The sequence below is a fragment of the Mobula hypostoma genome, chromosome 21, assembly GCF_963921235.1.
Source record: "Mobula hypostoma chromosome 21, sMobHyp1.1, whole genome shotgun sequence".
NCBI classification, from domain to species: domain Eukaryota; kingdom Metazoa; phylum Chordata; class Chondrichthyes; order Myliobatiformes; family Myliobatidae; genus Mobula; species Mobula hypostoma.
Window position 1 is genome coordinate 61,716,558 of NC_086117.1, and position 26,618 is coordinate 61,743,175.

The following is a 26,618-nucleotide window of genomic DNA, read 5'->3' on the forward strand; positions in this document are numbered from 1 at the left end:
GGATGTGCTGACGTTGGAGAGGGTACACAGAAGATTCACTAGAATGATTCCGGGAATGAGAGGATTAACATATGAGGAACATTTGTCCGCTCTTGGACTGTATTCCTTGGAGTTTAGAAGAATGAGGGGAGACCTCATAGAAACATTTCGAATGTTGAAAGGCGTGGACAGAGTGGATGTGGCAAAGTTGTTTCCCATGATGGGGGAGTCTAGTACGAGAGGGCATGACTTAAGGATTGAAGGGCGCCCATTCAGAACAGAAATGCGAAGAAATTTTTTTAGTCAGAGGGTGTTGAACCTATGGAATTTGTTGCCATGGGCAGCAGTGGAGGCCAAGTCATTGGATGTATTTAAGGCAGAGGCTGATAGGTATCTGAGTAGCCAGGGCATCAAAGGTTATGGTGAGAAGGCGGGGGAGTGGGACTGAATGGGAGAATGGATCAGCTCATGATAAAATGGCAGAGCAGACCAGATGGGCCGTATGGCCGACTTCTGCTCCTTTGTCTTAGGGTCTTATGGTCTAACTTCTCCAGATAGCCATGAAATACAGAATCAACTCTCCCCCCCCCCCCGCCACACACACACACACACACACACACACACACCTCATAAACCCCAGAATCCCCCACCATCTCCCCTGCAGAAAAGAAACTGCGAAAATAACATCAAATCCCCTACCCCTCTCCCCCAGAAGAAAAACAGTAATAATAACAAGCCTCAGCACCCTCAGTTTCAATACAGAACAGTGACAGTAGCATTGAACTCCCCCTCCCCGGCAAACACACAGAACGAACCTGCCAATAGGCCACAAGAAAGAAAACGCTGAAAACTGAAGGAGACCAATATAAAATAAGATAACAGTCCAATCACATAAATCTCAGAATGTTAAGCAGTTCTTGTATGACTCAGAGCTCATGACTGGTCTGAATGGTGTTCTCTGTTGGGAGTTATCGCTGACCCCCTCTGCATTCACCTCAGTGGCCTCTGTTGGGAGCGATCACTGACCATCTGGCCTCTGTTTGAAAAGGACGCTCCTCTATTCTGAGAGTGTGGCCTATGGTCTTGGACTCCCTCACCGTAGGAAACATCCCCTCCATTTCCAGTCTATCAAGGCCCTTCGACATTCATTAGGTTTCAATTAGGTCAACCCTCGTTCTTCTGAATTCTGGTGAGTAGAGGCCCATAGCCTTCAAATGCTTTTGCTAAGAGGAGCTGATCAATCCCAGAATCATTTTCATGAACCTCCTTTGAACTCTGTTCAATATTAGCACATCCTTTCTTGGATAATGACCTGGCCTTTACAGCCATCTATGGCAGTGAATTCCACAGTTTCACCAACCTCTGGCTAAAGAAATCCCCCCTCATTTCTGTTCTAGGGACATCCTTCTTTGCTGAGGCAGTGTTCTCTGCTCCTAGACACCCCCCACTAATTGGAACATCCACTCCATGTCCAAATTTGTTTGCTGTGCTCCCACTTCCTCAGTGTTCATCGAGTAATCCTCATAACCAGGAGGTTTAAATTGCCTGCTTGGTTATCCTTGAGAGAAACAGATTAACCATGCTTAGAATTGTGAACAAGATTTGACATGGCTCTATTCATCCAGTATCACTAAGGTGCTGCGTCTCACTAGCTTCTGCTATTGTCTCCTTTGTTTACAGATTAAAATTGCTGCTCCCCTGGCTGGAAGCTAGAATCCATGAAGGTTGTGAGGAACCAGCAACCCATAATGCGTTGGCTAAAATTTACATTGATAGCAATAACAACCCCGAGCGTTTCCTGCGTGAAAATCCTTATTATGACAGTTCTGTCGTTGGAAAATATTGTGAGAAGAGAGATCCACACTTAGCCTGTGTTGCTTATGAAAGAGGCCAGTGTGACCTGGATTTGATCAAGGTTAGTATATTGAATTGTCTGGAATGCAAGAATAAAACGAGATAATTCCATCACAGCATCTCGTGCATGATTCAGCAGATCTTAAATAAAAGAATCAGGTTTATTATCACTGACATGTGCCGTGAATAAGAAATATGTGTGTGTATACGCACACACAGTGTCTATAAAAGGTATTCATTCTCCCCCCCCCCCCCCCGGCCCGGAAAGCTTTCATGTTTTATTGTTTTACAACATTGAATCACAGTGGATTTAAATTTAATTTGGCTTGTCTGACACTGATCAACAGAGAAAGAGTCTTTCATGTCAGAGTGAAAACAGATCTCTGCAAAGTGATCTAAATTAATTGCAGATGTAAAACAAAATAATTGCATAAGTATTCACCCCCTTCAAGTCAGTTATTAGTAGATGTATCTTTAGCAGTAATTATAGCCTTGAGTCTGTGTGGATAGGTTTCTATCAGCTTTGTACATCTGGACACTGTAATTTTTCCCCATTCTTCTTTACAAAACTGCTCAAACTCTGATTGCATGGGGAATGTGAGTGAACAACCCTTTTCAAGTCCAGCCACAAATTCTCAATTGGATTGTGGTCTGGGCTCTGACTTGGCCACTCCAGACATTAACTTTGTTTTTTAGCCATTCCTGTGTGGCTTTGGCTTTATACTTGGGGTCAACGTCTTGCTGGAAAACAAATCTTCTCCCAAGTCACAGTTCTCTTGCAGACTGCATCCTTCAGGATTTCCCTGTATTTTGCTGCATTCATTTTACCCTCTATCTTCACAAGCCTTCCAGGGCCTACTGCAGTGAAGCATCCCCACAGCATGATACAGCCACCACCATGCTTCACAGTAGGGATGGTGTGCTGTGTTTGGCTTATCCCAAATGAAGTGTTTAGTTTGATGGACAAAAAGCTCAGTTTTGGTTTCATCAAGCCATAGAACTTTCTTCCACCTGACTTCAGAGGCTCCCACGTGCCTTCTGGCAAACTCATGTGAGTTTTTTTTTAAAATAGTGGCTTTCTCTTTGTCACTCTCCCATAAAGCTGCGACTGGTGAAACACCTGGGCAACAGTTGTTGTATGTGCAGTCTCTCCTATCTCAGCCACTGAAGCTTGTAACTCCTCCAGAGTTGTCGGAGGTCTCTTGATGACCTCCCTTGCTAGTCCCCTTCTTGTACGGTCACTCAGTTTTTGCAGATGGCCTGCTGTAGTCAGATTTACAGTTGTGCTATATTCTTTCCATTTCTTAATAATTGATTTAACTGTACTCCAAGATGAATGACTCAACTGTACTCAGTGACTTGGAAATTTTCTGGTATCTTTCTCCTGACCTTTTTGCGGAGTTGTTTGGAGTGTTGTTTTGTCTTGGTGGTATAGTTTTTGCCAGGATACTGTCTCCCCAGCAGTTTTGGATCTTCCAGATACAGGTGTATTTTTGCTACAATCAATTGAAACACCTTGATTGCACACAGTGATCTCCATTGAAGTAATTATGTGGCTTCTAAAACCAATTGGTACGTCAGTGGTCATTTGGTATGTCATGTTAAATGGGATGAGTACTTCTGCAATCAATTATTTTGTGTTTTTATATTTTAATTAATTTGGGATTGCGGCGTGGCTTGAAGGGCTGGAATTGCCTATTCTGCGCTGTATCGCAATACATAAAAATAAAAATTAAGTTTGCTACATTAAAGAGGCATCGGTGGCACAAAACTGACTTGGATTTAATTTTGGTATCATACAGAGGCATAGTAGTATAGTGGCTAGTGTGACGCTATTACAGCTTGGAGCTTCAGATTTCAGCCCCGGCTCTCTCTGAAAAGAGTCTGTATACACTCTTCCCTTGGAATGCGTGGGCTTTCTCTGGATCCTCCAGTTTCCTCCCACAATCCAAAGATATACCAGGTAGGCTAGTTGGTCATTGTAGATTTTCCCATCATTAGGTTAGGGTTAACTGGTTGTTGGGTTTTGCTGGGCAGCATGGCTCAAAAAGGCTGTATTGCTAAATAACTAGTAAGACCATCAGATATCAGAGCAGAATTAGGCCATTTAGCCCATCGATCCTGTTCTGCCATTTTATCATTGCTGATCTGTCAGTTAATACAAGGATACACAGTAGAATCAATGAAAAGCCACACAGAAGCCTGAGACAGACAAATTACTAAAGTGCAAAAGACAATGAGCTGTGCAAATGCAAAAATAAAAGAATAATAATAAATAAATAAGCAAATATCGAGAACACAAGTTGCATATTCCTTAAAAGTGAGTCCTTGGGTTGTGAAATCAGTTCAGTGTTTGGGTGAGTGAAGTTATCTCCTTTTGTTCAAGAGCTTGATGGTTGAGGGGTAGTGGCTGTTCCTGAGCTTGGTGTTAAGGGTCCTGAGGCTCCTTTATCACCTTCTTGATGACAGCAGTGAGAATCAGAATAAGGTTTAATGTTACTGTCATATGTCATGAAGTATGTGTGTATATAATGTGTGTGTGTGTGTATACACACACACTACTTTTTGTTTTTTTTTGTTCAAGGGGTAAGGCAAGATGCTATTTCATTGTTTGCTCTGTATAATTTATGTTTCACTCTGCTTCAGGTTTGCAATGAGAATTCCTTGTTTAAGAGTGAGGCTCGGTACCTTGTGCGTAGAAAAGACCCTGAACTTTGGGCCAGTGTCCTTGAAGAAAATAATCCTTTTAGACGCCAGCTGATTGACCAGGTATGATTGTTATCCAGTTTAATGTGGGTACTAATTCTGATCTTCACTGGGATAATACCAGAGGCACATTCACAATCTTAAGTTCTACTATCCTAAGCTATGCAAGTAAACAGCTGGAATCTCTGCTACCTGGAACACATACTTGTTAAATTTTATCCTGCAGGTCAAAGTTCAAAGTAAGTTTTTTTTCACCTTATACAACCCTGAGATTCATTTTCCTGCGGGCATACTCAGCAAATCTATAGAATAGTGACTATAACGGGATTGATGAAAGATCAAGCAGAGTGCAGAAGAGAACTAACGGCAGATGCAAATATAAATAAATAGCAGTAAGTAACAAGAACATGAGATAACAAAATGGTCCTTACAATGTGATCATTGTTTGTGGGAACAAAGGAATACCAGTTGGTAGATTAATTGGTCGTTGTAAATTGTCCCGTGATTAGGTTAGGATTTAATTAGTCATAGTCATACTTTATTGATCCCGGGGGGAATTGGTTTTCGTTACAGTTGCACCATAGATAATAAATAGTAATAAAACCATAAATAGTTAAATAGTAATATGTAAATTATACCAGGAAATAAGTCTAGGACCAGCCTATATGCTCAGGGTGTCTGACCCTCCAGGGGAGGAGTTGTAACGTTTGATTGCCACAGGCAGGAATGACTTCCTATGACGCTCTGTGTTGCATCTCGGTGGAATGAGTCTCTGGCTGAATGTACTCCTGTGCCCACCCAGTACATTATGTAGTGGATGGGAGACATTGTCCAAGATGGCATGCAACTTGGACAGCATCCTCTTTTCAAACACCACCGTGAGAGAGTCCAGTTCCATCCCCACAACATCACTGGCCTTACGAATGAGTTTGTTGATTCTGTTGGTGTCTGCTGCCCCAGCACACAACAGCGAACATGATAGCACTGGCCACCGCATTAATTGGGGGATTGCTGGGCGGTGCAACTCAGATCCCCGAGGACCTTTTCTGCACTGTATCTTAATAAATAAAATAAGCATCTCAGTGATGGGGCAAGTGAGTGACATTATCCTCTTTTGTCTAAGAGCCTGATGGTTAAGGGGTAGTAAGGGGTGTACCTTCTACCTAAAGGCAGCAGCAAGAAGAGAGCATGGCCTAGGTGGTGGGGATCTCTGATGATGGATCCTGCCGCAGTGCATTTCATGTAGATGTGTCCAGTGGTTCGGGGGTCAAGAAGAGGGTGGTGAAGAAAGAGGGTAGATTTGGGAATGCAGTTTTTATTGCCGTCAAATTTTAAGTAAATATTTTGTAGCAAGGGTTTCCAACCTTTTTTATGCTATTGATCCCTGCAATTAACTGAGGGGTCCATGTATCCCAGGATGGGAACCTCTGCTCTCAAGCATAACTTCCAGCTGATTTCATGTCTATTGCACTATTGCACATCAGTACCTTGTGTTTGAATCGACTGCAACTGATAGTTTTACCTAATCAAAGTTCAAATTAAATCTGTTATCACAATGCATATTATCTATGTCACCATCCTGCTACTGCCTGTGAGGAGTTTGTACGTTCTCCCTGTGACAAGATGGGTCCTCTGAGTTCCCCTGTTTCCTCCCGCAGTCCAAAGGTGAACCAGTTGGTAGGTTTAATTAGTCACTGTAAATTGTCCTGTGGTAAGCCTGGGTTAAATCAGAGGTCACTGAACAGCACAACACAAAGGGCCAGAAGAGTCTACTCCACTCCCTATCTCAGTGCGTAAAGGTATACAGCCCTCGGGTTTGTTTGCTGTGGGCACACTCAATAAATCCAATAACAATAATAGAATCAATGAAAGACTGGACAAACAAACTGTGCAAAAATATAAAACAAACAAGTAATAATAATAAATAAATAACTACTATCAATAACATGAGATGGAGTCCTTGAAAGTGAGTCCATAGGGTGTGGGCACCATTGGTTGAAATAACAGTTCTGCGCTGGATTTAAGCTCACTAGTTTTCAGGTGAATACCAACTAACTTATTAAAAATGCGATTGGAAAGTATTAGGTAACAACTAATAGGATGAAAATATCCTAAACTTCATTATGGAGACTTTTAAACCTTGAAATTAAAGGCATGTAACAGGACTACAAAGATCAGATTTCTGTTGAAGTCATTTGTAGCACACAGAGTGCTGGAGGAACTCCCATCAGGCACCATCTGTGAAGGGGAAGAGTCAACGTTGACTTGTTATTCCTCTCCAGAGATGCTGCTTGACCTGCTGAGTTCCTCCAGTATTTTGTGTGTTGCTTTGGATTTCCAGTATCTATAGAATCTCTTGTTTGCATCTTAATGGTTTATTTTATTTAGAGATACAGCCTGGGCGACAGTCCCTTCTAATTATCCTCCTTCCCCTTCCCCCTCCCATTACCCACATTTTCATTCTGGCATCTTCCCTCTTTTCCACTCCTGAAGACAGTTCTTGGCCCATAATATCGAATCTTCATTCCCCTCCCTAGATGCTGCCTGAAATCGAGTTTTCCAAGATTTTGTGTGTGTTATCCTGGATCTCCAACAACTGCAGAATTTGTGTTTATTATTTGAGAGAAATTATGTCCATGGGTATCTGCTGTTGTTTCTCGAACCAGTTATGCTTCATTCATCCCTCCAATCCATTCCTTTTACCCTAATGGCAGCCTTTGGCCTGCTAAGGATTTACGATAACTTTTGCCTTATTTTATAAAATTGACTTTGATACTTGTATACTACTTGTAACAAAATAATTGTTTCCACTTTAACCAGGTTGTACAAACGGCCCTCTCTGAAACCCAGGACCCAGAGGAAGTATCTGTTACTGTGAAGGCTTTTATGACTGCTGACCTTCCCAATGAGCTGATTGAACTGCTGGAGAAGATAGTCTTGGATAACAATGTCTTTAGTGAACACAGGTAGAAAATAAAGCTATTTATCCTAACTATTGTGCGCAGTTTAAATCTGCATCAAACTTTGTGGGCATTGTTCAGCTATTGTGCACTATAACGAGTTAACTGTTTATAAATCATAGACTCTCGGCAGGGCTACAGTTTCAGCTACCGTAGGACTGAGAGTAGTTATCAGCCCCATCTCTTTAAGGAGTCTGCTGCATTGGAGAGGGCCCACAGGATGTATATGGAATGAAGTCATTGGGTTTACTTAAAGTGGAGGTAATACAGAGAAGGCAGAATGGGGTTGAAAGGGATAATAAATCAGCTGTGATGGAGTGGTGGAGCGGACCCTGAACTGAATGGCTTAATTCTGCTCCTATGTCTTTATGGCCTTATGGGAAGGGTTAACGTACAAGGAGCTCCGGGCCTGTACTTGCTGGAGTTTAGAAGAACTGGGGTGGGGGAGGGGTTTGGAATATTGTGATCTGATTGAAATCTACTGAATATTCAAAAGCCTTGATAAAGTGGATGTGGTGAGGATGTTTCCAGTAGTGGGAGAGTCTAGGACCAGAGTGCACAGCCTCAGAATAGAAGGACACTCCTTTATAACAGAGCTGAGGAGGAATTTCTTTAGACAGAGAGTGGTGAATCTGTGGAATTCATTGCCACTCATTGCCACAGATAGCTGTGGAGGCCATGTCATTAAGTAAATTTAAAGCAGAGGTTGATAAGTTCTTCATTAGTAAGGGTGTCAAAGGTTATGGGGAGAAAGCGGGAGATTGGGGTTGAGAGGGATGATAAGTCAGCCATGATCGATTGATAGAGTAGACTCAATGGTCTAAATGTCTTAATTCTGTTCCTGTGTTTTATGGCCTAAGCCAGGAGTTCCCAACCTGTGGTCTGTGGACCGCTAAATTAATGGTAGACGTCCATAGCATAAAAAAGGTTAGGAACCCTTGGTCTATATCATCCAAGGGTAGAAGACCATTCTTTGAGGTCAGCTTTTAAATTCTGTAACAAAACATTTGAGAGCTGATGGAAATAGAGTTAGGTTGCTGAAGTGCATAAACTTGATCTTAAAAGCTTTGAGCTGCAAAGCTATTTCAGGATCAGGTTATTCAATGGTGTAAGACATAAGAGCAGAATAAACCATTCTGCTGGTTGAGTAAGCTCTGCCATTCTATTGCATTTGATTTATTATCCCTCTCAACCCGTTCTCCTGCCTTCTCCCCTTAACATTTAACGCCCTGATTAATCAAGAATCTTATCAGCCGCTGCCTTAAATATACCCACTGATTTTGCCCCCACAGCTGTCTGTGGCAATGAATTCCAGAGATATACCACACTTTTGCAAAGAAATCTTTCCTCATCTGTTTTAAAGTGATGTCCTACTTTTGCATAGTAGGGAAATTAAGGGTTATGGGGAAAAGGCAGGTAGGTGGATATGAGTCCATGGCTAGATCAGCCACGATCTTATTGAATGGCAGGTTGGGAACCCCTGATTTAGACCATAAAACCCAGGAGCAGAGTTAAGCCATTTAGATCATTTGAGTCTACTCTATCAATCGATCTCATGGTTGACTTGTTATCCCTCTCAACCCCATTCTCCTGCTTTCTCTCCATAACCTTTGACACCCTTACTGCCAGATGTTCTACTCCTGTTTTTGTGTCCCTCTGTTCTGAGGCTGCTTCTGGTCCTAGACTCCCCCACTACAGGAAACATCCTCTCCACATCCACTCTTATCTAGGCCTTACAGTATTTGATAGGTTTCAGTGAGATCCCCCGCTCCTCCATTCTAAACTCCAGTGAGGCCCAAAGCCGTCAAATACTCCTCATATGCTAATCCTTTCATTTCTGGGATCATTCTCGTAAACCTCATCTAGACCCTCTCCATTGTCAGCACATCCTTTATTTTTAGATAAGGAACCCAAAACTGATCGCAATACTCCAACTGAGGTGTTTCCAGGGCCTTATAAAATTTCAACATTACATCCTTGCTTTTGTATTTGTGTCCTCTTGAAGTGAATGCTAATATTGCATTTGCCTGCCTTGCCACTAACTGTCTGCAAGTTACCCTTTAGGGAATCCTGTCCCTCCCAAATCACTTTGCACCTCTGATTTTTTTTTTTAATTTTCTCCCCATTTAGAAAACAGTCCATGCATTTCTTCCTTCTATCAAAGTGCATGACGATATGCTTCCCTACGCTATGTTCCATCTGCCACTTCTTTGCCCATTCTCCCAATCTGCCTAAATCAGGGATTCCCAGCCTCGGGTCCATGGACATCTTGCTTAATGGTATTGGCACATGGCATGAGGTTCTTGGAAGGGTCACCCATGCCAAACAGGTCAGAGGGTAGAGGCCAGACTAAGAGTGGTTCAGCTGTTCAGTTCAGGGTCAAAAAATTTTTTTTTTGCAGAAACAGCAATGAAGAATCCTTCTATATCTGTGTCTTCTATATCTATGGACAGACAGAGAAGTAGGACCTTCATTGCTGCCATAAATGCCAGTGGCATAAGGGGCACACCAGCCATGGGATTTAAAAAAGAGGGTTGGAACTCCTGGTGTAAGACCTTTTGCAGGCATGTGTTGTGAAATCTGTCAGTATCAATCCAATTAAATTTACTTTTATATTTAATGTATCAATGAAGCAAGTTCTAAACACCTGGTCATCTCTGTTTAACTTCAGCAGTAGATGCCATAAGATAGTTTTCAGTGGCAGTAACTTCTTGTTGTCTTCCCCAGGAATCTACAGAACCTACTGATCCTTACTGCCATTAAAGCTGACCGCACCCGTGTCATGGAGTACATTAATCGTCTGGATAACTACGATGCTCCCGACATTGCCAACATTGCCATCAGCAATGAACTTTTCGAAGAGGCTTTTGCAATCTTTCGAAAGTTTGATGTGAACACTTCAGCAGTACAGGCAAGAGCTGAAATAACTCGTGTTGCTTCCTTTTGAGGGCTCGTGAAATGATATATTTGGATGGTTCAATTCACGGGTAAAATGGCAGATAATTGTTTCTCTGGGATTAATAGAGCTATTTACAGAAGTTATTGGAGAATTGGTAGATCTTGCAATATTTTTTCTGGTCTTGCATATCGTATTGATTTGGAAGCTTGTTTTAAATTTTTATCTACTCTAGGTTCTGATTGAGCACATTGGGAATCTTGATCGTGCGTATGAGTTTGCAGAACGTTGCAATGAGCCAGCTGTCTGGAGTCAGTTGGCAAGAGCACAGCTGCAGAAGGACCTGGTTAAAGAAGCCATCGATTCCTACATCAAGGCTGATGACCCATCTGCCTACATGGAGGTTGTGAAAGCCGCCAACAAGAACAGTGAGTATTGCATTCTGCTTGTTTGTACCACTAAATAACTGAATCTGCAATTTTATAATTGTGGTACAAACAAAGAAGGCATAACAGTGGCTATATTTCATTAGGAGTTTGAGATTTGATATGTCACCAAAGACACTCACAAATTTATGCAGAGACCATTCTAATTGTCTGCATCACTATCTGGTTTGGGGGTAAGAGGCTACTGCACAGGATTGAAGTAAGCTACAGAGAGTTGTTAACATAACTCCAACGTGGTCACCAGCCTCTGTAGTATCCAGGACGTCTTCAAGGAGCAGTGCCTCAGAGGGTGGCATCCGTTATTAAGGACCCCCATCACCCAGGTCATATGTTCTTATTGGTACAGAAGCCTGAAGGCGCACACTCTATGATCTAAGAACAACTTCTACCCCTCTGCCATTGGATTTCTGAATGGACATTGAACCCATGAACACTATCTCAGTACTCTTTATTTTTTATTTAACTATTGTATTAATATATATCTGTCGTTGCAAATTATAATGCCACTGTCATCTTCATACTTCATTGTGCCAATAATTTCCTGACCATTTTTAAACTTGTCGCAGCGCTGAAACAACTCACAGAACATGGTAAGAGACACACAAAATGCCAGAGGAATTCAGCAGGTCAAACAGCATCTAAGGAAGGGAATGCACAGTTGACACTTTGGGCAACACACACAAGATGCATGAGGAACTCAGCAGGCAGGTAGCATCTATGGAAAAGAGGAAACAGTCGACGTTTTAGGCCAAGGCCCTTCATCAGGACTGAACAGGAAGGGGAGAAGTCAGAAGAAGAAGTGCAAGATGGTGATAGGTGAAACTGGGAGGGGGGAGGGGGAGGGATGAAGTAAAGAGCTGGGAAGTTGGTTAGTGAAGGAGATAAAGGGCTGGGGAAGGGGAGTCTAATAGGATAGAAGACCATGGAAAGAAGGGGAGGGGGAGGAACACTAGAGGGAGCTGATGTAAGGAAATGAGGTGAGAAAAGGAAATGGGGAATCGTGAAGGAGAAGTGCAGGCAATTACCGGAAGTTAGAGAAATCGATGTTCATGCTATGGAGGCTACCCAGACGGAATATAAGGTGTTCCTTCTCCATCCTGATTGTGGCCTTATCATGGTGGTAGAGGAGGCTATGGACTGGCACGTTGGAATGGAAACTAGAATTAAAACTGAAATGGGTGGCCAAAACTCTTCATCAGAACTGATGAAGTATCTCAGCTAGAACCTCTCGACGGTTTATTTCCTCTACAGATGCTGCCTGACTTGCTGAGTCCCTCCAGCATTTACTGTGTGTTGCTGAAGATTTTCAGCATCTGCAGAATGTCTTGTGCTTAACCTGGTATATTATCCTCTTGGAAGTCTGATACAGTTAAGCCATAGGATCATTTTCCAACTACTGATCTTCAGCTGAATTTGTCTTCTGTTACTGGATTCAGAGAGTCTTCAATGATTGGTGTTCCTGGCACTATTATGTCAAATCCCTGAGACTCCAGCCCTTGGACCATCCTATTTCTCATTCCGTATCACGTTTTATTCAAAGATGATGTCTAGTTCTAAATGGTATGTTAGCACCAACTTGGCATTGTATTCCATTCCAAGTCCTGCTACCTCCTGTGTATTGATATTCTGTCCTGAATGAGGTGAAATGATGTCCAGTTGGATGCTGGAAAAGATTGTGTGTTGACTCTATTCTGTTCCCATGCCTCCACCATCGTTCTTATTGGTGCTGGGCTGAACCACATCTGAAAATTCAGTCTTTGCACGAAGTGTGACTACTATTCCCTTTCCATAAAACTTCCACTCATTAACCACCAATGCTCTTGAATGGAAAATCCTATAAAAAGCACAGCACAGGTGACCCATGTTCAGTTCCCACCTGCAAGGAGATTGTACATTCTCCCTATGACTGCGTGGGTTTCCTCCTGCTGCTCTGGTTTCCTCTCACAGTCCAAAGATGAACCAGTTGGTAGGTTAATTAGGCTAGGATTAAGTCAGGATTGCTGGGCAGCATGGCTTGATGAGTCTATTCCATGCTGTGTCTCAATTAATCAATCAATAAATAAATAAATAGTAGTTCTGACCCAGTTCATCGCCATCGATCATATCTACGTGAAGCGTGGTCGTAGGAAAGCAGTATCCATTGACAAAGAACCCCCCTCTCCCCACCATCCAGGACATGCTTCCTTCTTGCTGCTGCCATCAGGAAGAAGGTACAGGAGCCTTGGGATTCACACCATCAGGTTCAGAAACAGTCACTACCCCTCAGTCATCAGGGTCCTGAATCAATCAAACAATTCAACGCTGAATTTCTTCTTTTCCAGATAGCCACAAAACCAAGAGAGAAAAGAACGGCAACACGATCATTGACCCCCAAAATATGAACAAATACAGAGCAGGCTCATCAAGCCCTAAATCCCCCTCCCCCACACAAAAATAAACCAGAAAGGTTGGATGAGAAAACACAGAATATAAAAAAAACTAGTAAGAGTGGCGGGGGGGGGGGGGGGGGAATGGTCCATTGTCCAAGTCCACATCCCTATCCCTATCCAAAACACAAAACCAAGAAAGAAAAGAACGGCAACACGATCATTGACCCCCAAAATATGAACAAATACAGAGCAGGCTCATCAAGCCCTAAATCCCCCTCCCCCACACAAAAATAAACCAGAAAGGTTGGATGAGAAAACACAGAATATAAAAAAAACTATTAAGAGTGGGGGGGGGGGAATGGTCCATTGTCCAAGTCCACATCCCTATCCCTATCCAAAACACAAAACTTGGGTAACATCCTCCGGGCACAGTGGCAGGCTACACGGTCTCTCCTCTCTGACAGCAGAGCAATCCCACCAGTAATCAAAAGGCAGGCAGCCGGTGCTCACCCTCTGCATTCGCCTTGATATTTCAATCTCCCTCATCGCTTTAATCAGTGAAATGGAGTCGAACATTGGCTCGCGCCCCGTCCTGCAGTCTCCTTGTCACGAGACTCATACCTGCTGCCTCTGCCTCCTGGAATCCTCTCAGACTGCAGAGCACTGAATCACCCAAACGATCTCCAAACTGCAAATCACAGGCTCCAACAGTTTCAGAATCACATTCAAGATGAAAAACAGACATGAGAAGTGAAATAAATAGTTTCAATGGCACCAGAGAGGATAACTTCACTTCACTTGCCCCATTGAAATGTTCCCACAACCTTTGGACTCATTTTCAAGGACTCTTCATCTCATGTTCTCGATATTTATTGTTTATTTGTTAGTTTATTTCTTTATGTTTGTATCTGCACACTGGTTGAATACCCAAGTTGATGCAGTCTTTCATTGATTGTATTATGGATTTATTAAGTATGCCCACAAGACAATGAACCTCAGGGTTGTATATGTGATATGTTTGTACTTTGAACTTTGTTTATCCCTTTGAGTAACTGTTCAGAATCCTCGTGTACACTCTCTTCAGTATAAAACCTGAGTGCAATGTGGACTTCTAGCTCACCATACATTTTTTAATAATCAGTCATGTCTCTTTCAGGGCCTCTCATCATACATTACAATCTAGTTCTTCCTTGACGCTATTCTAAATTTTAAAAACCTGGCAGCTATTTTGGAAGCTCATGGAAAAGAGTGAAAGTCAAGCTTGAACTTACCCCTCCCCTCCCCCCAACTTCTTATTCTGGCTTCTGTCCCTTTCCTTGACAGTCTTAATGAAGGGTCTCTGCCTGAAAGGTCGACTACTTATTCATTTCTATAGGCACTGAGTTCCTCCAGCATTTTGTGTTATTCTGCAATATCCTTGTGTTTCTAATTAAGGATAAGATTCTTTGAACTCTTTTACCTCTGGTCTCCTGTCTTGCCACGCCTCCCTCATCTATATACAGATCATCTCTCCACTTTCAGCCCTGAAACCGCTGCATTACAAAGCATTTATAAACCATACATGTAAGCAGTGACAAACGATAGTGCTGAGTATTGGTAGCTCTGGTTGAGGTGTTTGATGTTGCAGTGCTCACAGAACTTCGCAGTTAGCTTGCAGACATTTCCTCTGTGCCTAGTTGGTGTTTCTCTCTGGTTATATAAGTCACCTGTTCTCTTGCCTCAGTCCTGATTGGGTACTCATTTCAGTTGACCTTTGAATTCTCTTGCCTCATATTTCTCTGATTCTTAGGGGTTTGTAGATTGTGTCTATTTCGATTTGTTTGTTTATGGAGTTATCACAAGAGAACCACAGTTCTAAAAATTCACATGCTTGCGTCTTGTCTGCCCGCACTAGAACCTCTGGTGTCCCAGTTAAAGTGGTGTCCATAAGCAAGCCAATAGAATTCAAAGGTCAACTGAAGGGGTAGCTAGTCAGGACCAAGGCAATCCTACAGAGGCCTATTTAAACATGAGCACTCCCAGAGAGCAACACCAACTGCGCACTGATGATGTCACCTCTACTGGCGGTGAAATGTCTCAAACTAATTACCAAGCTCAACAAATGCAGCAACATCAAAGTAACATCCAATCTTCTGTATTTGCAAGTGGCACCTTGCCTTAACCAGTGCAGTAACTGACAATCCAGCACTGCACAGAAATAATAGGATAGATTAGGGCTGAAAGCCATCATCCCATGACTTGTTGACTGCCTTATCTGCAGGGGTGAGGACCAGGTCTTGTTGCGTCCCAAGGCGCAAAGGATGTGAGAGCAGGCATGAGGCGATCAAAATCAAAATACAATGGGAGAGGGAACACAGTGGTTGAGGAAAGAAAACCATATCAGAGGCACCCTGTACGGAAATTTTCATCATCCGAGAAAATATAACAGAGACGGGACCTCGGGCGGGGGCTCCCAACCTGGGGTCTACACACCCCTTAGTTGATAGTAAGGATCCATAGAGCTGGGAACCCCTGGTCTCACGGAACGAAATTGAGTCCTGGGCGGACCCTGGTTAGGAGGAAGAGTATTAAGATAGGCTTCCAAAATCTAACTCTTAGACGCATTTCACTGTAGGTTTCGATGTACATGTGATAATGAATCTGACTTGCTAATGACCTGCCCACAGCTTCCTCTGGTATACATTTTTCAGTCTCGTAAAACAGATTTGCTGTCAGATTGGAAAACGAACATCAAAGGACGTCAGTGTTTTTCCATATTAGAGGTGCTTTTGTTGAATGTGCTGTATTTCAAAACCTTTGATTAAACTGAACGAAGGTGGATACTTTAATACTTGCTTTCTGAATGCCTTGTCATCGTATTACTATGCTACCTTGCAGTTCAAAAGGAACCTTGCAATATTAGCAAAAAGATCTTTTACAGCTGACTTAAAACCTGTGGCCATTTAAAAGTTCAAAGTACACTTATTATCAAAGTACAACCTTGATTATACAACATTCTACAATCTTGAGATTCGTCTCCTTACAGGCAGCCACAAAACACAGAAATCCGAAAGAAATGATCATGAAACATGAAACACTCAGTGTGCAGAAGGAAAATAATTAACCGTGCAAGCAATAAAAGCAGGCAACTAGCATTCAGAACTGAAGTCCACGAAATAGAGTCTGGTTTCGCACAGAGCCAAGTAAATATCACGGAGCAGCAAGCTGAACTGGCCCATGCCTCGTCTCAGGCCCTGGTATCCTGACTTTTTTTAATCTGACCCTGCACTTAACCCAATGCATGGACGGCAGTTTCTGTCGTTTCATTGTGCTCTGTTGTCTGGACGCCACGGCCTCGATTCAGCCTGTACCCAAGCTTTCCAATTTGATCTGGTGTTTAAATCAATCAAATCTCTGGGCTGACTTTCCACACCTCGGTTCTGCTGCATCAAATTGCCTCCAAGTCCGAAGGGAAGTTGCAGTCTATTTGTGCAATTAACTGGGTGGAAATATGCTCAGTGGCCACTTTATTAGATATACCTGTTCATTATTGCAAATATCTAATCAGCTAATGATGTGGCACCAACTCAGTGCATTAAAAGCATGTACATGTGGTCAAGAGGTTCAGTTGTTTTTCAGGCCAAACATCAAAATGGAGAAGAGAAGTGACTTGAACCATGAAATGATTGTTGGTGTCAGATGGGGTGATTTGATTATCTCGGACTGCTGACCTCCTGGGACTTTCATGCACAACAGTTCTGTTGAGTTTACAGAAAATGGTATGATAAACGTTCAGTGAACAGCGGTTCTGTGGGCGAAAATGCCTTGTTAATGACAGGTCAAGGAGAATGTCCAGACTGGTTCAAGCTGATAGGAAGGCATCAATAACTCAAATAACCACACAAATGCTGTGAAGAAGAGCAACTCTGAATGCACAACACATCAAAACTTGAAGTAGATGGGCTATAGCAGCAGGAGGCCCCACTGGGTCCCACTCTTGTCCCCAATAAAGTGTATGTGGCGTACTAATTAAAATTTTCTCTCAAATTGCCAAATGGGTTAGAAATGGAGTTCAACATATGTACTACTATATCACACACTGAATTTTCTCATCCCTTCCACTCCCCCCACCCCTGTCAGATTGTACCATAAAGTATTCTGAAGGCTCTTGAGCTAATTGAATATTTTGTTCAATCCTGGATTAACGGTGAACATGTGATCCACCTCTAACCCTCCAGATAACTGGGAAGACCTGGTGAAGTTTCTGCAAATGGCCAGAAAGAAAGCCAAGGAGTCATACGTGGAGACTGAGCTGATATTTGCTCTGGCAAAGACTAACCGCCTGTCAGAGTTAGAGGAGTTTGTTAATGGACCTAACAATGCCCATATTCAACAGGTAAGTAATTCCTGGAGCAATTGCTTAAAATTTGCCATACCACTCTCTTGAAACATGGAACGTAAAATTGCTAGACAGTGGATTCCAGTTTATTGAGACACATTGGGACCAGTACATACTGGCTCAATTAAGTGGCTGCCCCATTTACCTGACATTTCATGGAAATCGTTACAAAGGTATAAAAAAGACAAACTACTGTTTAACTGAGTAACAAATTGGCATGCAAAAGTTTGGGCACCCCAGTCAAAATTTCTGTAACTGTGATTAGCCAAGCAAGTAAAAGATGAACTGATTTCCAAAAGGCATAAAGTTAAAGATGACACATTTGTTTAATACTTTAAGCAAGAAAACTTTTTCATTTCCATCTTTTACAGTTTCAAAGTAACAAAAAAGGAAAAGGGCCTGAAGCAAAAGTTTGGGCACCCTGCATGGCAGTAATTAGTAACACCCCTTTTGGTGAGCATCACCACTTGTAAATGCTTTTTGTAGCCAGCTAAGAGTCTTTCAATTCTTGTTTGGGATATTTTCGCCAATTCTTCCCTGCAAAAGGCTTCTAGTTCTGTGAGATTCTTGGGCCGGCTTGCATGCACTGCTCTTTTGAGGTCTATCCACAGATTTTCGATGATGTTTAGGTTGGGGGACTGTGAGGGCCATGGCAAAACCTTCAGCTTGCGCCTCTTGAGGTAGTCCATTGTGGATTTTGAGGTGTGTTTAGGTTCATAATCCTGTTGTAGAAACCATCCTCTTTTCATCTTTGGCTTTTTTACAGACGGTGTGATGTTTGCTTCCAGAATTTGCTGGTATTTAATTGAATTCATTCTTCCCTCTACCAGTAGATGTTCCCCGTGCCACTGGCTGCAACACAAGCCCAAAGCATGATCGATCCACCCCTGTGCTTAACAATTGGAGAGGTGTTCTTTTCATGAAATTCTGCACCCCTTTTTCTCCAAACATACCTTTGCTCATTGCGGTCAAAAAGTTCTATTTTAACTTCAACAGTCCACAGGACTTGTTTTCCAAATACATCAGGCTTATTTAGATGTTCCTTTGAACTTTTTGAATAGAACTTTTTAGCCGCAATGAGCATAAGTATGTTTGGAGAAAAACGGTTGCAGAATTTCATGAAAAGAACACCTAACAACTGTTAAACATGGGGGTGGATTGATCATGCTTTGAACTTGTGTTGCAGCCAGTGGCACGGGGAACATATCACAGGTAGAGGGAAGAATGAATTCAATTAAATACCAGTAAATTCTGGAAGCAAACACCACACCGTCTGTATATATATATATATATATATATATATATAAAAAGCTGAAGATGAAAAGAGGATGGCTTCTACAACAGGATAATGAACCTAAACACAGCTCAAAGTCCACAATGAACTACCTCAAGAGGCGCAAGCTGAAGGTTTTGCCATGGCCCTCACAGTCCCCTGACCTAAACGTCATCGAGAATCTGTGGATAGACCTCAAAACAGCAGTGCATGCAAGACGACCCAAGAATCTCACAGAACTAGAAGCCTTTTTCAGGGAAGAATGGACGAAAATATCCCAAACAAGAATTGAAAAACTTAGCTGGCTACAAAAAGCGTTTACAAGCTGTGATACTCGCCAAAGGGGGTGTTACTAAGTACTGCCATGCAGGGTGCCCAAACTTTTGCTTCAGGCCCTTTTCCTTTTTTGTTATTTTGAAACTGTAAAAGATGAAAATAAAAACGTTTTCTTGCTTAAAATATTAAAGAAATGTGTCATCTTTAACTTTATGCCTTTTGGAAATCAGTTCATCTTTTACTCGCTTAGCTAATCACAGTTACAGAAATTTTGACCAGGGGTGCCCAAACTTTTGCATGCCACTATATATTTAAATGAAATACAGAACAAATTCGAACACTATCAAAACTGCCACAGAACTATAAACCTGTGTATTTCTTCCTAATAGTTGCTGAAAGAGCAATTCATTCAGTGTTTGCTCACGTGATTTTTGATTGACAAATCACGCAGACACCTAGTACAGAGGAGGGAGGAATGTGGGACAGGTGGCAGAGAAGGGTTTCCAGGGGCAGGGGGTTGGCATGGGTGCAGACACACTCAACCCTAATCACCAGGCAAGATCATTTGATTCCAAACAGTTGGTTTATTGATCATTACAGAATGTCTCTCGGGTGCCTCCCCCTCACTTCCCCTTTTCCCAACCATGATTCCCCTCTCCCTGCCACCTTCCCACTCTCAGACCCCAAGAAAGACCTATATCAGAATCAGGTTTATTGTCACTCATGCCATGAATTTAGTATTTTTTTTTGCTGCAGCAGTACAGTGCAATACATAAAATTGCTACAGTAATGTGCAAACGTCTTGGGCACCCTAGCTATATAGACTATTGCACAGTACTGTAAAATATGTGGGGCAGACTGGGTTAATGCAGTCTGTCCCCCCACTAGGAAAAGGGAACCAAAATCTAAAAGACATGGGTTTGAGGTGAGAAGGGAAATATTTAAAGGGGACCTGAGGGGCAACTTCTTGCAGGGTGGTGCATAGATGAAACCAGCTGCCAGAGGAATTGCTTGGGGCAGATACAATAACCTTGAAGAAACATGGACATGTACATGCGTGTGAAAGGTTCAGCCTGGGGTCCACAGACCCTTTGCTTAATGGTATTGGTCCGTGGCATGAAGTTGGGAACCTCTGGGTTTGAGGGGCTGTGAACCAATAGCATTGGCTTAGATGTTTTTGTCGATCAAGGTGGCCGAGGGCTTGTTTTGCAGATTTAGTGATGTAAAGCAGTTAGCATGAAGAGACCTTATACAGAATTGTATCCTCTGAGGTATGTTTGGGTGCTGTGGCTTAACGTTGTATTTCTGACCAACGGACATGGAGCGAGCTGCCAGAGGAAGTGCTTGAGGCAGGGACTTCGACATTTCAAAGATGCTGGACAGATACATGGATAGGAACAGTTTGCTTATGGGCCAAACTCAGGTAAATGGGGGATTTGGTCGGCATTGGCCAGTTGAAACCCCAAAGAATGAATGAAAGAAACATCAGAACCCCAAAGCCTCCCTCCCTCCCTCCCCCACACAAGCAGCAGCAGAAGCATTGACCCTCCCCCTTCCCCACTTGCTTGAGCAGAAGAACCCCTTCTTCCCACCCCCCCCACCATACAAGCAACAGCAAAAGCCCCCAAAGAGACCTTGATCTAGAATCTATCAAAAACTACAGTCCATAACCCAGCACTTCGGTATCTCGGGTAGACTGTCACTGCCTAGCGTGGGAAAGAGAGGTCGCCTCTACAGCAGCAAGAGCGGAGACCAGCAACCCAACGTTCCAATTTACCACATCACTTCTCCAAGCCTTCTCTTTCCGCCCCCCCCCTCCCACCCCCACCAACCCGAGGACTGACAGGCTGTCACTTACCATCGAAATTTAATTCTCAACTATAGGTTGGTGACCGCTGCTATGACGATGGCATGTATGATGCAGCCAAGTTACTTTACAATAATGTTTCCAACTTCGCTCGCTTGGCTTCTACCTTGGTGCATTTGGGAGAGTACCAGGCTGCAGTGGACAGTGCTCGAAAAGCCAACAGCACCAGGACGTGGAAGGAGGTAAGAGATCTGCAGGCTGTATCCAGTTGATGAATATTTGCTCAATCTGAATCTCTGGCTAAGTAATTCCAATCAATTCTCACAAAATAACATCATCTAGCAACTGGGCAGTGTGACTACAATTGCTTAAAATACATTTTTTGAATCTCCCTGCTTCAGGTTTGCTTTGCCTGCGTGGATGGGCAGGAATTCCGCCTGGCCCAGATATGTGGTCTGCACATCGTTATCCATGCAGATGAGCTCGAGGAGTTGATCAGTTACTACCAGGTAATCCCATTTCGGTAAGGTGGACAGTATCAAGTTAGCTGTACCCGTAGCCGATTGACTGTTCACGTGTCGAAGCTGTTTTAGCTTCAAAGTACATATATGTCACGATATACAACCCTGAGATTCATTTTCCTGCAGGCAGAGTGTAGAAGACAACAAAGTATGCAAATTCAAATATAAATAAATAGCAATAAACAATGAGAACATGAGATAAAGAGTCCTTAAACTGAAATCATTTGTTGTGGGAATATCTCAATGGATGGGCAAGTGAGTGTAGTTATCCCCTTTTGTTCAAGAGCCTGATGGTTGAGGGGTAGTAACTGTTCTTGAACCTGGTGGTGAGAGTCCCGAGTCCAGGTATCTTCTACCTGATGGCAACAGCAAGAAAAGAGCATGTCTTGGGTGGTGAAGATCTCTGATGATGGATGCTGCATTTTAATGACAGTATTTCATGTAGATGTGCTCAGTGGCTGGTTGGGCTTTACCCATGATGTTTGCTAAATTCACTACTTTTTGTTGGTTTTTCCCGTTGGTGTTAGTGTTTCCATACCAGGTTGTGATGCAGCCATTCAATACATTCTCCGCTACACATGCATAGAAGTTTGTCAATTGAACTGCACTAAATGCAGAAAAACTCGTACTTTTTGTTTTTCCCATGAAATATGAACTTATGCATTGCAGGTAGTGTTTGATTGCTTCCTGTATCAACTTGCAAAGCCTCAGGGCTTAGTCAAAGTACAATACCATTTGCTTAAATATTCCAAATGTACTACATGCCATTGGTATCATTTGTTCATTATATGCCATGTATGATGTAGGTGATCGTAGTCGTTCCACGACTGCGATTGTTCATGGCAAATTTTTCTACAGAATTGCCTTCTTTGGGGCAGTGTCTTTACAAGACCCCAGCTTTTTTAAACACTCTTCAGAGATTGTCTGGCATCAGTGATCGCATAACCCAAATTTGTGATACGCACCAGATGCTCATATGAACATACGCCCAAGAGTGACCTGCAGGCTAGCAGAAGGAAGGAGTGCCTTACTCCTCCTTTGGTAGAGACGTATCTCCACCCTGCTATATCCCTCTGGGTATGCTGGTCGTTCATGCAAACAGGCCTAGAGCCATCAAATCATATGATAGCCTTTTATTCCAGAAATCATTCTCGTGAACCTCTTCTGAATCCTCTCCAATGGCAGCATATTTTTTCTTTGTTTAAAAGATGGGTTGATGCATGATTTTTCTGGTGAGCTTCTCTGCTCTGGCATCATATGAAAGAGGCACAAAATAAATAATGAACATGGAACATGGAACAGCACAGCACAGCACAAGAATAAGCCGTTCAGCCCACTATGAAGCACGTAAATTAAGACTGGTATAAATTATCATCATTGTGTTGTGTGACATAGATGATCATGGTCTTTCCATGACCATGACAGTTCTCGGCAAATTTTTCTAAAGAAGTGGTCTGCCATTGCCTTCTGGGCAGTGTCTTTGCAAGCCGAATGACTCCAGCCGTTATCAACGCTGCCATTATCATATGACCATCCACTATCTACTCCCATGGCTTCATGTGACCCTGATCGGTCTGCCGGGGCAGGGCAGGTGGAACTGAGCAGGTGCTGCACCTTGTCCAAAGGTGACCTACAGGCTAATGGAGGGGAGGAGCACCTTACACCTCCTTTGGGTGAGATGTATCTCTTCCCTGCCACCCAAGCCATTGGGATATCCGAAAGGAAAGAATAAAATTGCTGAGTGACTCGTGCCACAGTCACAATAGGAAGCTTACTGAGACAGTAAATGACTAATTTCCCATGAAGTACAAAACATGTCATGTGCAGCGAATGCATTCTGACCTGCCTGGCTGTGCAGCTTACTAGTGCTGACCAAGCAGAATGGCTCTTGCATGATAAATGACAAATGCATCTGCATCTAAAATGAGTGTGGGTTCACAGCTGGCTGTTGCATTACCAGTTTACCTGTCTGAGTATCACAAAACCTTTAGTAGATTTAGTTGTAATGAATTGGAATCAGGTTTATTATCACTAACATGTCAAAGATAGTCTTGTGTTCTTATTTACTTAATTATAGATATAGCACTTATAGCACCACTCGGCAATCCCCCGATTTAATCCTAACCTGATCAAGTGACAGTTTACAATGGTCAATTAACCTTACTAATTGATACATCTTTGGACTGTAGGAGGAAACTGGAGCACCCAGAGAAACCCCACGCATTCCATAGGGAGATTTGCTAACTTCTTGCAGAGGACGTTGGGATTGAACCCCCAGCTGTAATAGCACTCTGCTAACTGTGGAGCCCATAACATACTGTCATCTACAAAATAAAACATGGCTATAGCAGCAGGTTGTAGACTATTTGACCCTTCAAACCTGTCCTGCACTCCTCATCAGCACCTTGCACTCCTGTGTGAGAGAGAGCATTCTGTAGGGTCACCAGTCCCTGAGTGAAGACATTTATCATTTCATGGTTCTATGTCATGCCCCATGCCCTGACACAGCTCCCTGGTTCTCTCCTCGTCCCCTTCCACAAACCAGAGGAAATATACTGTATCATGCTGTCAAAGTCTGTTAAATTTTGTATCCTTCAATGAGATTGCCATCTCTCCTTCTAAACCAGGGGTTCCCAATCTGTGGTCCATAGACCTGTCAGCTACCAGTATAAAATAAGATGGGAGCCCCTGCTCTTGTGAAACAAGAATCAACTTTATTCATCATATTCATTTGCATGCATTAAGAAGCTGCTATGGTGTGTTGGCACAACTTACAACGAAGTAAGACAACATTCAGAAATTATACAGAATAAAGAATTGAATAAAGATAGTTGTAAGTACAGATAAAATGTGCATAAATACCAGCACATATTTACAATGTAAACAGCATTATAAAAAGTAGTTGAAAGTGTTTACAGAGGAGTGACTGAGCTGTACAGCTGTAGTTGACTCAACCCCCTGATCAGGGTCACCTGAGTCCCAGCCTCTCAGCTGGAATTCTGTGGTTCAATTATGGCTAGAAGTTGATACTTTAAAAAGGAAGCTTGAACAAGCTTGAGAAGATGGCTGAAAATTTCTTCTGGTGTTGTCCATCATTGGCATAACCTTGTGGCAAGGCATTGGTTTCTTGAGTTGAGAATCTTTAGACCACTGCTTTGAATTAGTGTATTCAAAGCACATACTCTATATCCCAAAGTTTTGGGAGTACAGGAGAAACGAGCAGGAAAACAGATCAGAGACCAGGATCCAGATTACTATGAGCCAGTAAAACAGATCAGCTTTATTTGTCACATGAATACTGAACGGTGGGTGATGGGGTGGAGATGTGTCTCTACCAAAGGAGGCGTAAGGCTCTCCTTCCCTCTGCTAGCCTACAAGTCACCATTAGACAAGGTGTAGCACCTGATTAGCACCCCCCCCACCCCCCTGATCAGGGTCACCTGAGGCCATGGGAGCAGCTGGTGGATGGTCGTATGAGCAGTTGGTGCAGATCACAAGTCCTGGTTATGCGACCACTGATGTCAGGCAGACAATCTCTGAAGGCTATTGGTAATGACAGGGGTCATCCATCTTGTAAAGGCACTGCCCAGAAGAAGGCAATGGCAAGCCACTTCTGTAGAAAAGTTTGTCAAGAATGATCATGGTCATGAAAAGACCGTGATCGCCCATGTCATGCAACACGGCAAGAAAACAAACAGTATAGAAACATTTAGTGAAATAGGTCCTACTTCTGTCAAAGACTAATACAATCTGAGGATTGTGCTGGGGGAAGCCCACAAGTGTTACCATGATTCTGGCACTAATATTGCAAACCCACAACATACGAATCCTAACTCATACATCTTTGGAATGTAGGAGGAAAGTGGAGCATCTGAGGAAACCCACAGGGTCATGGCGTGGTCTGTCCTTAAGGCAATTCATTTATAACTTTCTCTGTGATTAAGCACACCTGTATTAGGTCACTTCATGTGCAGCCAGGTGGTGGTAAGTAGGAAAGCACATTGGCTGACAGACGTCCAGAGGTTTATGTTGAGAGCGAAAAGAAGTTTGTATCTAAAGCCGTCCTGTTCTTTCCCCAGCAGAAGCATTGCTTTTTTACCCCTTATTCACTATGTCATGCCATTGAGTCTGCAATAAAACTAAGGAGCTAGGAGGCTATTTTCTGCCTCTCAAGTCATTTTTGAATTGAGTTTGCCTAGTTGAAGTTACAACATCTCAGAGAGGGCAGTACACAGAGAGAATGTACAAACTCCTCACCAGCATCAGCAGGAATTGAAACTGATCTTAAGAGTTGGTATGGTAAAGTTTTGCACTACCACTTTGCCATTGTGTATGGCTGAGTGTGCTCATGGCTCCATATGGCCCACTTTTCAATGTTCTTTGTTGGTCATAAAACATTTTGCAACAGTTAAACAAATGTTTTGTATATGGGTATCGTGCTGTTTTATTGGATCTTTTGCAAAGAATCAGATTGGATAGCTGGCAATATTTAAATTTTAACTGGGATTTTCTTAAGTCCCACTAATGAAGAGTGGGTTATCAGAGCAGTACTCACATTTGTATCATTCTGATGCCTGGCTATTTTGGAAGGCTGCTGGAAAATACTTCTAACATTGATTGATGTGTATGTTTTCTAGGATCGGGGATACTTTGAAGAACTAATTGCCCTCTTGGAAGCAGCATTGGGCTTGGAACGAGCTCATATGGGGATGTTTACCGAGCTGGCAATCCTATACTCCAAATTTAAGCCTCAAAAGATGCGAGAACATTTGGAACTCTTCTGGTCCAGAGTTAATATTCCAAAGGTATTTATACACTCGTACTGCTGCTCCATTCAGATGTGATGAGCTGTGTATTGTGGGCTATTTAAAAATCACTTTGCAGAACATTTCGTTTGTAGTATGTTTACATACCTCAGGCCCAACTTAATCAGGTATAACTGTGATCATCCTACTGGAATTGGCTTGATAACTTGGTTTCATCTTTCAGGGTTCAGTCAGCTTACATTGCAAGTTATACAGCCAAATGTGTGCTGACTAATTACATCAATCCTATTTTATTCATATTCCTGTCAACTGCTTCCCAACCCTTCACCACCACAGATTTACCACTCACCTACACCTTAGAGCAGGGGTTTACAACCATTTTTATGC

The 26,618-nt window shown here is 42.7% G+C and overlaps 1 protein-coding gene across 2 annotated transcripts in view; it reads left to right on the forward strand.

Annotated features, from left to right (window-relative positions):
* Window positions 1–26,618, forward strand: part of cltcl1 (clathrin, heavy chain-like 1) — a 138,219-nt gene that overhangs the window by 81,867 nt on the left and 29,734 nt on the right. For both annotated transcript variants that reach the window (XR_010021242.1, XM_063074136.1), the window contains exons 17-25: window positions 1,660–1,894; window positions 4,480–4,602; window positions 7,360–7,505; window positions 10,227–10,410; window positions 10,631–10,823; window positions 17,428–17,585; window positions 21,022–21,186; window positions 21,346–21,453; window positions 26,103–26,270. Coding sequence is in view for 1 of the 2 variants with exons in the window: in XM_063074136.1 (XP_062930206.1) it covers window positions 1,660–1,894; window positions 4,480–4,602; window positions 7,360–7,505; window positions 10,227–10,410; window positions 10,631–10,823; window positions 17,428–17,585; window positions 21,022–21,186; window positions 21,346–21,453; window positions 26,103–26,270 (1,480 nt within the window). In the remaining variant the exon portion in view is untranslated. The remainder of the gene's footprint in view (window positions 1–1,659; window positions 1,895–4,479; window positions 4,603–7,359; window positions 7,506–10,226; window positions 10,411–10,630; window positions 10,824–17,427; window positions 17,586–21,021; window positions 21,187–21,345; window positions 21,454–26,102; window positions 26,271–26,618) is intronic.